Consider the following 14220-nt stretch of genomic DNA (forward strand, 5'->3'; position numbering starts at 1 on the left):
TAAAAAGTAAAATAATTTTATATAATTATTTTTGTCTATAATAGTAATTTAGATTATGAGTAATTATGTAATAAAATTATTAATAAAAAAGTGAGTTTGAAAAGTAATTTGGTAGGCCCAGAAAAAAGCGTGATAAATTTCGTTTCTTGTCATTACTAGAATGCCCTTGTGCATAAAGAATATTAACTAAAGGTCTTTCTGAAACCATTTGTCATTATAAAATCTTTTGAAGCACCGGACAACTCACAAGTCAATCTCGATGATCAAGATTCGGACACGGCTACCATGCAGCGCATAAAATCCCTGTATGGTGCAGGGGCCAAACTTAAACTGTTGGATTCAGCTTGTTTGAATCCAACGGTTGTGGTTTTAATTTTAAAAAAAAGAGAAAAAATGAACAAAAACAGGAAAAAAATAAGGCAACCGGTTGAATCAAAAACATTTTCCCCTCCCTTCCTCTCTTTCTCCCTCCCTTTCTCCCTCTCTTTCTCCTTTCTCCCCCCCGAACATTGAGCAGATCTTTGTCATTCCTCACACTGTCACAGTCTCGTTCTTGGTCACTCTCCCACTCCGGCTCACACTCCCGCTCCCACTCCCACTCCGGCTCACACTCTCGCTCCCGCTCTTGCTCACACCCAGGCTCCCATTCTCGCCGTTGCTGTTGCTGTTAGTCTTGGCTTTTCTTCCAACTCACACTCACGCCCGAACTTGTTCTCACTTTCGCTCTAGCTCCCAGCTCCGACTTTCACTCTTCTTATCAAGGTTACTGAACTTTAAACTTAGCCTTGTATTTGTTAAAGTGATTTAGATCTATAATTTGTTATATTTGGGGAAAACGATTTGTTAATGATAGTGTAGAAATATAATGCTTACATAATATTTGACAAAATGCCACAAAGAACTATAGAACTATTTTTCATCTTTTAAGATAATAGGTTAATTTTTTTTTGTTGACAAAATGCTGTAGCCGTGTTTTCAAATTTTTTTATAATAATTCGATGATGAAAAAAATTAGACTTGGCCATTCGAGTGTGGTAGCTTTGTGTGATAGTTTGGCGTATGCATTCGTTTGATGCAAGATGCATTTCGGTTAATGCCCATCGCACGTGTGAGGTGTGTTTTGGTGCGATAGGCACCGTCGCACCAACACGTGTGCGAGAGGCAGTAAGTGTTGTTTATTAACTGCTTTCTTGTAGATTTTACAAGAACACATGGAATCTGTTGATGGTAAGAGGAAAAATCGAAAGAAAAATCATTATGGCAAGAAAAGCAAGCAGTGAAAAAAAAAAGCATGGATATACTATTTGTAAGTATAATTTATATGCATTTATGTACCCATTATGTTAAAAGATTCAATTTTTTTAATTAATGTAACTTAAAATATTGATCACAGTAAGGCAGAAGCAAAACGACTAAGGCTATTAGGGGTAGAAAAGGTGGATAAAACGGTATGTAGCAAAAAAAATGACCTGCTGGATATTCAATTTTCTCTTGCCTAAAATGATATGCCACTGATCGTATATATATTATCATTGTTGTAGGTTAGAGTTGATATTGCACAAAATTGGAAGAAATTAACCCCCGAGGAGAGGCATCAATGGATGGTTAGTAATATGAATGAGATATCTAGCTCAAATAGTGGTGAAAATAGTGGTACGAGTAAAAATATTAAGGAATCTGATGTGGAGAAGACTGATGGTGGCAACCTTCTATCTCGATGTCGTGTAGCCTCATTCTCCGATGTGGTTTCATCTTTTTCAAGTGACCAACAAGTAGCAGTGAATGAAACCGGCTTAGGAAGTCTACTTGACCTAAAATGTGGACACTTAAGACAAGAGTTATGTGCAGCACTAATTCAACAATGTGATGTAGGTAGGCAAAGTATAATTCTACATGGGAAAGAATACAATTTAAGCCCTACAGTGTTTGCAACTATAATGGGGGTTAGAGATGGAGGCACACGTGTGGACTTAAATGACCAAGCAGTTGATATAACTGACTTGCGTGTAGTGTATAGTAGTGGACCTAGAGGAATTCATATAGCGGAAGTGAAAAAAAGGCTAATGAATACTTCAACTTCTGATGATGAATTTAAGATACTTTTTAGTCTTTTTGCGTTGGGAACCATATTATGTCCCACAAGTGCAATATACATTAATCTGTTGTATCTTCGTGCACTGAAAGATACAAATTCATATTATCAGGAATGTTTCTAAATTGTTCCACTTTCATGACATGAAACATGTGTCGACATGGGATTCCAGCAGAATCCATCAGTTGACAAGAGCAATCGATTTTGTTAGTGGGTTTATTATATACCACTGTCCACTTTATGTCTAAATTCCCAAATTGTGTCAGCGTGTAGTAGTTAGTATCAGTGCAGTTCAAGGCTTCAAACTGAATCAAAGTGGCTTCTTGACGAATTTCTTCCCTAATCCAATGAAATATGCTAATTGGGAAAACATTTGTAGCATGCTTTTCTAGGCTGCGTAAGTGTGTGGTCAACACAGGAGTACTAAATTTTGTTTTAAACTCATCTTGAACTTCGGTGGTCCGAATGTTGCGAAGTGCGCGATCAATTTGTAGCACAAATTCATATAATTTTAACATGTACTGCAGAAAATGATTGAGATAACAATGAATACTTTTACACCGTTGAGTGCTTCGCGTACCAGCAAAAAATGTTCCTTTAAGAAAAGCTTCGGCCCATTTATGTCGCTTTGCATACATTTGTTTAACCCAACCATGTTCGTGTAGCTTAAATTCATCAACTAAAGCAAACCACCACAGGTCAAATTCACCTGCACTCATGCCTGTCAACATAAGATCACGGAATTTACGAGTGAAGTCTTCGTTTTTAATATTTGCTTGTGCATTTCTCTCTAAATGCCAGCAACAAAGACGGTGAGTAGCTCCAACAAAAACTGTCTTAATTGCCTTTGACATTGCTTTATCGCCATCAGTAATCACGGACTTCGGCTTTCGATTACCCATAGCAGACAAAAAAGTTTGGAGTAACCATGTGTATGATTCAACGGTCTTGTCGCCCAATAGGCCAAATCCAAAAACTGTAGTCCTACGATGATGGTTAGTGCCAACAAGGGTCACAAGTGGTTTATGATATGCATTAGTTTTGTATGTCGCATTAAAAGCCAAAACATCACCGAAGCATTCATAATCATACCGTGCCATGTAGTCAGTCCAAAACAAGTTTCTTAACCTATTTTGATCATCTAATGTGTACTCATGATATAGACCAGGATCATTATCAGATTTTGCCGTGAAATATGCTATAGTTGCCACGGAATCAGTATCACCAATTTCAGCTCGTCTATCTGCATCTAATCTATTTTGCAAATCCTTACGCTTGAACCTGAGATTATGTGAACCCCCAACTTGATCACCCATGTAATCCACAACTTGGCATGTTTTCACGCCAACATGCCTCAATGCCTTAGCTTGAGCAAGATCTCCTTCACTAACATGCCGATGTGAACGAAGGAGATGTACTTCATTCGGAGAAGTCAACGGATGATTGTGCTCAGTTTTAAATTCTGTCACAGTATACTTGCCACTAGAATTGTCGTAATTCACTCGAAACGATGCTTTACAACCTGTACGCGTTATTGGTCGTGGTTCCCGCACTCTATTATCATTTGCCAAATATTTTTCAGCCCTATATCCTTCCAAATTACAAACCCACCGACGGATCATAGTTTGTCCAGACTTAGAACGACGAAGCTCATTTTTTCTAACACTAAAACCAACCAATCTTGAATAGTTCATGTACCATGCATCTGCATCTTTTACTGAATCAAACTGAGCTCCAAGTATATTGGTCCAAGGTAACTTAAGATTATCACAGGATTTACTCATCTGTAAATCTTGAAAGGTAATAGCACAAAATTTGACAAAACAAATAAAATACAATGACAATGGGTATATTTTTAAAAATCAATCCACATTCATCCAGCATCATTTTAATGTCATTCATATATTAAAAAATAAAAATAAAATTGAGATAAAACAAATATTTAAGTCATAAACACTTACTTGAGAAACAACACTGAGATTTTGCAATGGCTGAAATTTGCACCTGTAGTAGCTATGCAGGCGAAAGAAAATGTTGATTCAAGGTGAGTGAGTTATGGTAGGTAGGTGGCATTTAAAATGGAAATATATATATATATATATATATATATATACACACACACACATAGGTATATTTATGAAGGAAGGAATAATGCCATTAATTGGTTCAATAGTTAGTGAGTTATAAATGCAACAATAAATATACTATAGAATAGGTGAAAAAAATTAGTACATTTCAAAAATACGTACATGGAACAATAAACAACAAACATGAAACATCTTACTTAAAATATGCAACAGCGAACACAAAATATGAGTACTTCAGTAACAGTGAACATACAACGTCAAACATGAAACGTAGAACAGTAAACATGAAACGTGGAATGTAAACATGAAACGGGGGCAAAAAAGAAAATATTTGGGGTATTTGAAAAATTATTACATGAAATATTAAACAACAAACATGAAACATCTTACTTAAAATATGCAACAACGAACATAACATATGAGTACCTCGGTAACAGTGAACATACAACGTCAAACATGAAACGTAGAACAGAAAACATGAAACGTAGAACAGCAAACATGAAACGTGGAACGTAAACATGAAACAGGGGCAAAAAAGAAAAAATTTGGGGTATTTGAAAAATTATTACATGAAACATTAAACAGCAAACATGAAACATCTTACTTAAAATATGCAACAACGAACATAAAATATGAGTACCTCGGTAATAGTGAACATACAACGTCAAACATGAAACGTAGAACAACAAACATGAAAAGTGGAACGTAAACATGAAACGGGGGTAAAAAAGAAAATATTTGGGGTATTTGAAAAATTATTACATGAAACATTAAACAACAAACATGAAACATCTTACTTAAAATATGCAACAGCGAACATAATATATGAGTACCTCGGTAACAGTGAACATACAACGTCAAACATGAAACGTAGAACAAAAAACATGAAATGTAGAACAACAAACATGAAACGTGGAACGTAAACATGAAACGGGGGCAAAAATGAAAAAATTTGGGGTATTTGAAAAATTATTACATGAAACATTAAACATCAAACATGAAACATCTTACTTAAAATATGCAACAACGAACATAAAATATGAGTACCTCGGTAACAGTGAACATACAATGTCAAACATGAAACGTAGAACAACAAACATGAAACGTAGAGCAACAAACATGAAACGTGGAACGTAAACATGAAACAGGGGCAAAAAAGAAAAAATTTGGGGTACTTGAAAAATTATTACATGAAACATTAAACAGCAAATATGAAACATCTTACTTAAATTTTGCAATCGCGAACATAAAATATGACTACGTCTGTAGTAGTAAACTTACAACATCAAACATGAAACGTAGAACAACAAACATGAAACGTAAAACGTAAACATGAAACAAGGGGCAAGAAAGAAAAATTTTGGGGTATTTAAAAAATTGTTACATGAAACATAAAACATAAAATATAAAACTTGAAACGTTAAATATGAGACATATTTCATAGAAAATAAATTTAATTTTTGTCCTTATGTTAACACACATTTTACTTCATTTTTTAAATTATTTTTAATAAAATTTTTTTCTATTTTTACTTTACTTATCCTTTTTTATTTATTATTATTATTTTTAAAAAATTTATTTATTTTTTATATTTTATATTTTAATTTATTTTTTTAAAAAATACATATTAATGGCAGCAACCGACTGGAAAACCGGTTGCTGCCAGTCATAAAAGTTGTTTGGCGGCCAGATGGCAGCCAAACAACTAGGGGGTCAATTTATTGACCCCCTCTATGATACAGGGACTTTGAGTCCCTGCATCATAGCCATGTCCGAAAGATTCAAGCCAACGACATCAAGTTTATGCTATTAACGGTTATCTGTGAAGCCGAAGGTTTGAAACAATTCTCTTTTTTCTCGGGGAAGCCGAAGGTTTGACATTCCCTCTTCTTGAAAGCCTAAACACACCGAACGCTTAAAAGTTAAAACCCACAAACTCATCACACAAACTCGTCTGTTGTTGAGACAATATTTTATTTGTGAGGTTTCAGCAATGGAGGAATTAGAAGAAGACAATGGGTTTGAAGTGAGAGAGGAGCTCATGATTTCACCCAATGGTGGTCCAAAGCCTACAAAGAGACTTGGCCATTTGCTCAAACCTTGCATCAACTTCATTAAAGGCCAAGTTTTTGAGCTTCCTACTCACTGTCTTTCCTCCTTGGCCCCCATTTTTGAACCCAAAAGTTGGCCTTTAAATGTAAACTTTCACGGATGGAGGCCGCCACAAAAGAAATGGAAAGCTTGGGTTGGAAGGATGGCTGGTCTGTGTGAATCTACATGGAAGAAAGCCGGTATACATGAAGCAATCTTGAATTCGACCAATGAAATTCGGATAAACTATGATTTGATTCTTGGTCTTGCAAAGAAATGGTGTCCGGAGACCAAAAGTTTCATTTTTTCATGGGGTGAAGCTACCATTACATTAGAGGACATGATGATTGCAGGGTAGTCTGTTTTGGGTTCCCCTGTTTTTAGCCCTCTTGAAACAGATGAGCTGATGGAAACACAAGAGAAATTGAATCAAGCCGCAAAGGAACTCAATAGGAGTACAGCTAAGAAGCCGTAACATGGTAAGTGGATGGCTAAATTCATGGATAGTGGGAGCGAAATTGAACATGAAGCCTTTCTTTCCCTGTGGCTATCGAGGTTTGTTTTTCCAAACTCCAATTCTGTAATTAGCAGATCTGTTTTTCCAATTGCTGTAAAATTAGCTAGAGGGACTAGAATTGCACATGTGCCAGCTGTTCTTGCTGGCATTTATATAGATTTGAGTTTTTTAAAAGAAAAGATTGTTGCTTTAAGTTTGGTAGACAGTTGGGAAGATGAAAATAGGAAGTTAGAGATTACTATATGGTCACCGTTTCAGTTAGTTCAAATATGGGCTAGGGAGAGGTTTAAAGATTTGAGACCTGAGCCTAGTTTGATCATGAGAGGTGAGCCAAGATTTGCTCAGTGGCACAAATTAATGATGGGAGATGAGAATGTGAGGATGGTTCTAGATTCATCCTGGGAGTGTTCTGATTGGTGTACCTATGTGAAAACTAAATAACTGGAAGGTGCCTATGTTTTATGGAGAGAAGGAAATGAGGGTACTGGTTGATGGTGACCTGCCTGAAGAATTACAATCATGGGGTCAATGCTTGAGGGTTTCGGAGCTACTTGGGCTGGACCATGTAGAGCAGTACTTTCCACACAGAATCACAAGGCAATTTGGGATGGACCAAGACCTTCCAGCTTGTGTTGCTCCAGCAAATGAGAGCCCTAAATCTGCATGTAGTTCTTTCTGTAAGCTTGTCACTTACGCTAAATTGTACATACCTTCCAGGCATTACGAGGCAGGTCGTACTACCAGATACTTGAAGCGGTGGAAGAAATCACTGTCACGTCTGCAAAGCACAAGTGATGGTGCTTTGCCACAAGAAAGAAATCTCTTGAGGTCTAAGATAATACCAAAGGGATCAAAAGGAAAGAGAGAAAATAGTTTCCATGGTTTAAAAAAGAACCCTAAGAAAGCAAAGAGAATGAAGGAAAGGGATGCTGCTGCCTCTACATGTTCTCATTTTGCGTTGAAGAGCTTGGAAAGATCACCAAAGACATCAAAAAGGAAGAACATAGACGGTGATTTCTCTCTTGCTCTTGTTTGTCCTCCGAAGAAACATCAAAAGCTAGTTGAGCTTTCAAAACAAAAGAAAACTGAATCTGCCTCTGTTGAATTACCTTCAAATAGGCCATCACTGGGTCTAGAAGTGAAGAAAGATGCTAATGTTCCTCCTTGTTTTCCTCCCAAATCTAATCATGTGGTTACAACTGATTCCACTGAAGAAGATTGTCTGACCATAGCAGAACTAATGAAGTCTAGGAAAAAGCATGATGGTTTCTGGAATGAACGTGTTGCCAATGCCGAAAATCTGCCTGATCAATCTGAAGCTTTTTCTTCAACTGCAGAGTGGGAGGTTGTTAAAGTTATCCCACCTGAGACAGAATCGGTGAAAAAGATTATGAAGAATGTACCAGTTAATGTTGGATCAGAGATGGCTGTGGAAGATTCAACTGATGGTAAAGCAGGTAATCCATCTCATGATATGGTGAGGATTCAAAATGGTGAAGGAGGGGGAAGCAAGTGTGACTGCTGTGATATGAGTAAGCGACAGATATTGCATCTCGAAGAGTGGATTAGTAGGCTTGAGGCGGTCGTTGCAAAGCTAAAAGCAGGGAAATTTCATTATAAAAGCCAGCCTTAGTATTAGAGTAAGTATCTCATCTTCATTCTATTTACCTTCAGCACTTTGTACGTATTCGGCACTTGAATGTTTGGTGGAACACTGATGTTCTGTAAGCAGTCACATAAAAACTATGTTTTAGATTTAATTGAGTTGTTATTGTATTGGACTTAGGTGTCCAAATTTGTATGTTGGAATATTACATGGTTAAAGTCTTTGATTGCTTGATTAGCTGATGATACATACATGCTTTTGCTTCTTCTGTTTCATATTTTGCATCTTTTAATTGCCAGTTTGTTTCAGGGGAATTATCTGTAAAGTATATGCATATACTGGGGTTATAACCAGCTGTCTGTTTATTAGTTGAGTATAAATTCTTTTTATGTAGTGCTGGATTTCCATTTCTACAGAACGTAAATTGTGAAGCTCCCTTGGAATCATATCTTGGATCTTTGCATTATGCTAGTAAATTTCTGCAACAATGTTGGATGGCAATTGTTTTTAATTTTGATCTGGGGGTAGAAAACTTTAGTACCGGACTTTAATGCCAAGTGTTTGACAGTACCTATTTATTCTGTGAGTCTTTTAATTAGTGTTTGATGGAAAAAATTAAAATAAAATTTTATAAATTACCCTAGTTTGATATCATACATATTTTGACAGTTTTAAATGTTTGAAATTTCTGTGGGTGACTTCAAATATTGGAGTCAGCAAATGACTCAACACAAGTACCTTCTCATTTATTGGCTGATCAAATTACATAAGACGAACTTAAGGGAAAAAAAAAAGAGCGTGCTTAGGACAAATAAACAAAAGCTTCAAAATGAAAACATCTACCAACATTTTCTCACAACCCAAAAATTTTTGTCGCCAAGTCTAGCAAGGAAATGATAATACATAGACCTCCATTTCCTACTGACAAATAAAGGACCCATCACAAACCAGAAGCCAACTACAAATCCCAAAGCCAAGCTTACATAGAACCAATTCACTTCATCTTCATCACCATCATCATTTCCGTCAATATCATCTTCACTTTCATTGTGTGGTGCTGGAGCAGCCACAAAACAGTTGTTAGGAAGTGGAGAACCACAGAGTCGATTTCCAGTAAAAGATGAGGGATCAAAACTTTGAAGCTGTGTGCTTAAAGGAATTTTCCCACTCAAGTTATTATTAGACAAGTTCAAACGACTCAAAAATGTCAAACTTGAAATACTCTGGGGGATTTCACCATAAAGTTGATTTGCAGAGAAATCAATAGACAATATTGATTCCAAAGCACCAATGCTATTAGGAATTCTTCCGGTGAAAGAGTTGCAAGACAAATCCAATGACACCAATGCTCTGAGATTCATTATTTCCGACGGAATCTCTCCTGAAAACTTATTTTTGGAGAGGTCGATAAGTCTCATCAACTTAAGAATTGTGTTATATTCAACTGCTTTTCCTTTCAGCACAAGTAATGCATCCTCAACATACTTTCCTGTGGAAACACTTGGATATTGTACATCAGTGCCTATTGAAAAATTCGCAGTCACCATGGAACTGATGTTACTGATACATTTTGGTATGCTCCCAGAAAGATGGTTATCAGCAAGGTCTAAGACATGCAAAGAAGTTAGACCACAGAGTTGGTTTGGTAAAACACCACGAAACTTATTTGAACGAAGGTTGAGGATCATTAAGCTTGAAAATCTTATTCCAATCCATGTTGGAACATTTCCTACAAACTCATTTTCACCAATGTCCAGCATTACCAGCTTTGTGCAATTCTGAAATGACGCTGGTATTTGTCCGGAGAGAGAATTTTTCCGAAGGTTTAATGATTGAAGGGAACTTAACATTCCCAAAGAGATTGGAATGTTACCGGTAAAATTATTGTTGCCTAAATTCAAGACCAACAAATCTAACCAATTCATCCAGCAATCAGGTATTTTCCCTGAAAAATGATTTTCACCAAGTTTGAGAATTCGCATTCCCTTCAATTGATTGATCCCATCACACACGAAATGAGAAATGGATCCTGACAAGGAATTGTTTGAAAGGTCAAGAGCATACACTGTTGGGAAAATATGCTCTTTAAAAGCATATGTGTTTATTTAATTGTAATAAACAATTTTTCTGATTAATAAAATAAATGAGGTATTTTATTCAAATATCTTAATTGCATTAATATTTGTATTAAAGTCCATTTAATCATATTATATGTATTTATGTGATCACCATGTGGATTCACAGAAGACATAAATATAAGTTATCTTATGATTAAATAAATTTAGTTTGCAGTTGATAAATAAAGTTGGGCACTTTATTTAGGTATAGACTGTAATAAATTCATTGAATGATTTGTCTTAATCATGTATGAATTTATTGATGTAGTACGACTACATTGAACAGGATCACATATGAAATTTAATTAACTTTGTAATAACTGTCAGACTTATTAAATCTCATAGGCATTGATTTTACTGTAATCTTAATCTTGAGTTAATTATGATTTCATGATTGTAATTGTTATTCCATTTGAGTTACCAATGGGCACGACACATACTTGTGGTCAAGATTACCCGGTATCTTGGTGGGAGCAATTATGAGTATTGGAGTTATGGATTAACAATATAGAATTTGTACAACACATCTCTTGATGGGTTTTCGGCACTTGATTATAGAATTCTCTGGCCAGAGTGTGTCAACATATTTAGTATGTTGAAAATGATCATTAGAGAAAACCAGTAAGGATCAAGGAATAAGATGTTATTAAATTGATTGGACAGTTGAGATATCAATTTAATTAACGATGTGGTACAAAGGATTGTGCAGTAAAGAAATCAATGTGGCTGGGGACGAATTATTATTCGAGCATACAATTATGGAAGTCAGTTCCAATCTTTTAGTGGAGTAGATTTGGAATTAAATAATTAGGCTAGTTTAATTACAGGCTTAATTGTTATAGCCACTATTGTATGTTCTCAAATGATCCCCGGGTTAGCTCATTTAATTGACTGCACCACTACTGGACTAATAAGCAAGATAACTAGCTATTTGGGTCAAAAGCCTAAATATATCATTTAGTGGGAGGCTCTATTTAATTAGCTTATGTGTAAGGGGCCTTATGTTATTTTACATGGTGGATCCCCTATTAAATGAAAAGTAACGTGAGTTTTATTTAGGGCATTATTTGGAGCCTAGGATTTTCACTAAAAGGAGATATATAAGGCTTATTTTCTCTAAAAGAAAAGGGAGAAGCCACTTTATACAGATCAGAGAAAAATTTTCTCGTGCTAGTTACTTTGGTAGTGATAAAGGCGTCCACACGTTAAGTGCAGATCGAACCTGAGTCATAACCTAGAAGATCATTGGAGACAGTTCGTGATCTAACAAGCGTGGTGGTGACGGATCGTGATCTAACAGGAGTGGTGGTGGCGGATCGTGATCTAGGAGCCTAAATCACTTCAGCAGAAAAAGCCAACTCGGATTTTCAAGGTACGATTTCTAGAATACAAATTCTTATATATTATATGAGAGCGATCTTCAAAAGGTTTTATAAAAATTTAAAAATCTAATTTTTCCCCAACATACACATTGAATGAAACAAGAGGTAAGGGACCGGATAAGTTGTTGAAACCAGTGGCGGACCCAGGAAATAAATTCAGAAGGGGCTTAATATAAATTGATAAAAAAATTCGACAAGATAATAAAAGCCAACTGAAAAAATAATAAGTAAAATATTCAATTTTATTGACATAATCATTTTTAAAACTTCTTCAACTGTTCTCGACGTGTTTTCATATTTTGAAAACGTCGAATAATATCTTCATTGTCAATACAAGCAAATACATCTTTTTCTATGTATACAACTAAGTTATCATTCAGCCATTGATCACCCATCCGGTTTCGAAGTCGATTCTTCACAAAATTCATGGCTGAAAATACTCTTTCTACAGTGGCAGTAGCTACAGGTAGAATTAAAGCCAATGTAACCAATTGGTAAACTAACGGGTACACTTTGTCCTTTTTAGTCTTAACCATTGTCCTTGCAAGTTCACCAATCCCTTTCAATTCTGAAAATTCTGCACTAGATCGTAAATCCATAATGTATACATCAAGTTGCATCTCAAGTGCTATAAGATCTATTGCAGAAAAATCTTTAGGATAAAATTCAGCAAGTCGCAGTAATTTTTCCTTGTCAAAAGCTGCAAACAAATCATTTGGATATAGACAAGCCAAACAAATAAGCAACTGAGTATTTGACTCATTGAAACGATTATTTAGCTCTTGAAGTTGCATGTCTAAGACAGCATAAAATAACTCAACTCGATACCGATGTAAATTTGTGATCTCTCGAGCTTTACGGCGTGATCGCCCTGGAATTAAAAACAAATCATCCATATCTAAAACATCGATATCATGCTTGCTACAGAAAGTAGAAACTTGACCAAATAAAGAATCCCATCCACTATCTCTCAACTTCTGAAGGTTATGCTTATAAACTTCAACCAATTTTACAGCATTCAAAATATCTTGATCTTTCCTTTGTAGTGCTCGTGACAATTCATTTGCATAGCCAAGAATATTTTTCATTAAGAATAAACAAAATACAAAATCAAATGATTGCATCAACTTCAATAGCGTATTAGCTTGAAATCTTTGTTCAGAATTTCCTTCAACTTCAATTACCTCAAGCACATCAACCACAGATGGAAACATAGAAATTATGCTCATTAACGTACCATAATGAGAAGACCAGCGTGTATCAGCAGGACGCTTTAAAGTAATCTCCTGATTTAAACCTTGTCCACTTGAAAGCTCGCCTTTACCTAATGCTTCAATAACTGCAAGAGCATGTTTCTCATGTAGAATGTCACGACGTTTAGCTGACACTCCAACAACATTAACTAGCATTGAAACTAAATTGAATAAAGAATTAACTTCCTCATGCTTTTTTGCCACGGAAATAAGAGCTAACTGAAGTTGATGAGCAAAACAATGAACATAATAAGCAGATTCATTCTCCTCTAAAATGAGCGTTTTCAAACCATTAAACTCACCCTGCATATTACTTGCCCCATCATAACCTTGCCCACGTAACATTGACAAACTCAATCCAAACCTTGAAAACATATTGTCAAGAGATTCTTTAAGTGAGGCAGCTGTAGTGCTAGAAACATGTTCAATGCCTACAAAACGTTCAACCACATATCCATTCTTATCCACATAACGTAATACAACAGCCATTTGCTCTTTTGTAGATATATCACGAGACTCATCAATTAGAATAGAAAATAATGCACCATCCATCTCTCTAATAATAGCATTAGTAGTTTCAGTTGCAACACAACTTACAATGTCTTTTTGGATCTTTGGAGATGTCATTTGCAGATTTAGAGGAGTATTTTTGAAAGTAACAGCATTAATATCTTCATTATGATCAGCAAGGAAGTGTAAAAGCTCAAGAAAATTCCCTTTGTTGCTTGAACCATCAGACTCATCATGCCCACGAAATGCTAGCCCTTGATTTAAAAGAAATCGAATACAATCAACAACAACATTCAAGCGAGTTTCATATTCACTTTGAGTTTTCTCGGATTGTCTTTCAAAAAATGTTGCAATATGTTGTTTCTGATTCATCAACCTTTCACATTTCTGCCTAGCTCGATTATGGGCACTATTGACACCTCCTTCATGAATCTTTAATTTTTCTTTTTTTTTTCCAATTTTTAAATCCTTTCCCAGTAAAAGTATCACTACCTGCTTGATCACCATTATCTTCTTTGAAAAGATAACAAAAAAGACAATATGCAGACTCTTCTTTTATACTATA

General features: G+C 35.6%; 4 protein-coding genes across 5 annotated transcripts; 1 reads left to right on the forward strand and 3 right to left on the reverse strand.

Moving 5' to 3' along the window:
* Window positions 1–245: 245 nt before the first annotated feature.
* LOC127899994 (uncharacterized) lies at window positions 246–2231 on the forward strand. Of its 2 annotated transcripts, XR_008051893.1 has the most exons (4): window positions 246–762; window positions 1197–1306; window positions 1394–1448; window positions 1542–2216. XR_008051893.1 is itself a non-coding variant. In XM_052434220.1 (3 exons), the coding sequence occupies exons 2-3, from the start codon at window positions 1292–1294 to the stop codon at window positions 2214–2216; spliced, it is 690 nt and encodes a 229-aa protein (XP_052290180.1). In that variant the 5' UTR covers window positions 270–762; window positions 1197–1291; the 3' UTR covers window positions 2217–2231. The 2 variants fall into 2 exon arrangements, 1 of the variants encoding a protein (XP_052290180.1); XM_052434220.1 differs by lacking the exon at window positions 1394–1448 and having other exon boundaries at window positions 270–762; window positions 1542–2231.
* A 171-nt stretch (window positions 2232–2402) lies between these two features.
* On the reverse strand, window positions 2403–3876 carry LOC102613071 (protein FAR1-RELATED SEQUENCE 5-like). The gene is made up of 2 exons (XM_052434125.1): window positions 2673–3876; window positions 2403–2431 (listed from the first exon to the last, which is right to left on the reverse strand). Exons 1-2 carry the CDS (start codon window positions 3874–3876, stop codon window positions 2403–2405), a joined length of 1233 nt encoding a protein of 410 aa, XP_052290085.1.
* Window positions 3877–9232: 5356 nt separating this feature from the next.
* LOC107176678 (receptor-like protein EIX2) lies at window positions 9233–10375 on the reverse strand. Its single transcript, XM_015529496.1, has one exon. It carries the CDS (start codon window positions 10373–10375, stop codon window positions 9233–9235), a length of 1143 nt encoding a protein of 380 aa, XP_015384982.1.
* Window positions 10376–12152: 1777 nt separating this feature from the next.
* Window positions 12153–14162, reverse strand: LOC127899956 (uncharacterized). The gene has a single exon (XM_052434126.1). It carries the CDS (start codon window positions 14160–14162, stop codon window positions 12153–12155), a length of 2010 nt encoding a protein of 669 aa, XP_052290086.1.
* Between the last annotated feature and the right edge of the window lie 58 nt (window positions 14163–14220).

This window comes from Citrus sinensis, chromosome 9 (assembly GCF_022201045.2).
Source record: "Citrus sinensis cultivar Valencia sweet orange chromosome 9, DVS_A1.0, whole genome shotgun sequence".
Lineage (NCBI taxonomy): Eukaryota > Viridiplantae > Streptophyta > Magnoliopsida > Sapindales > Rutaceae > Citrus > Citrus sinensis.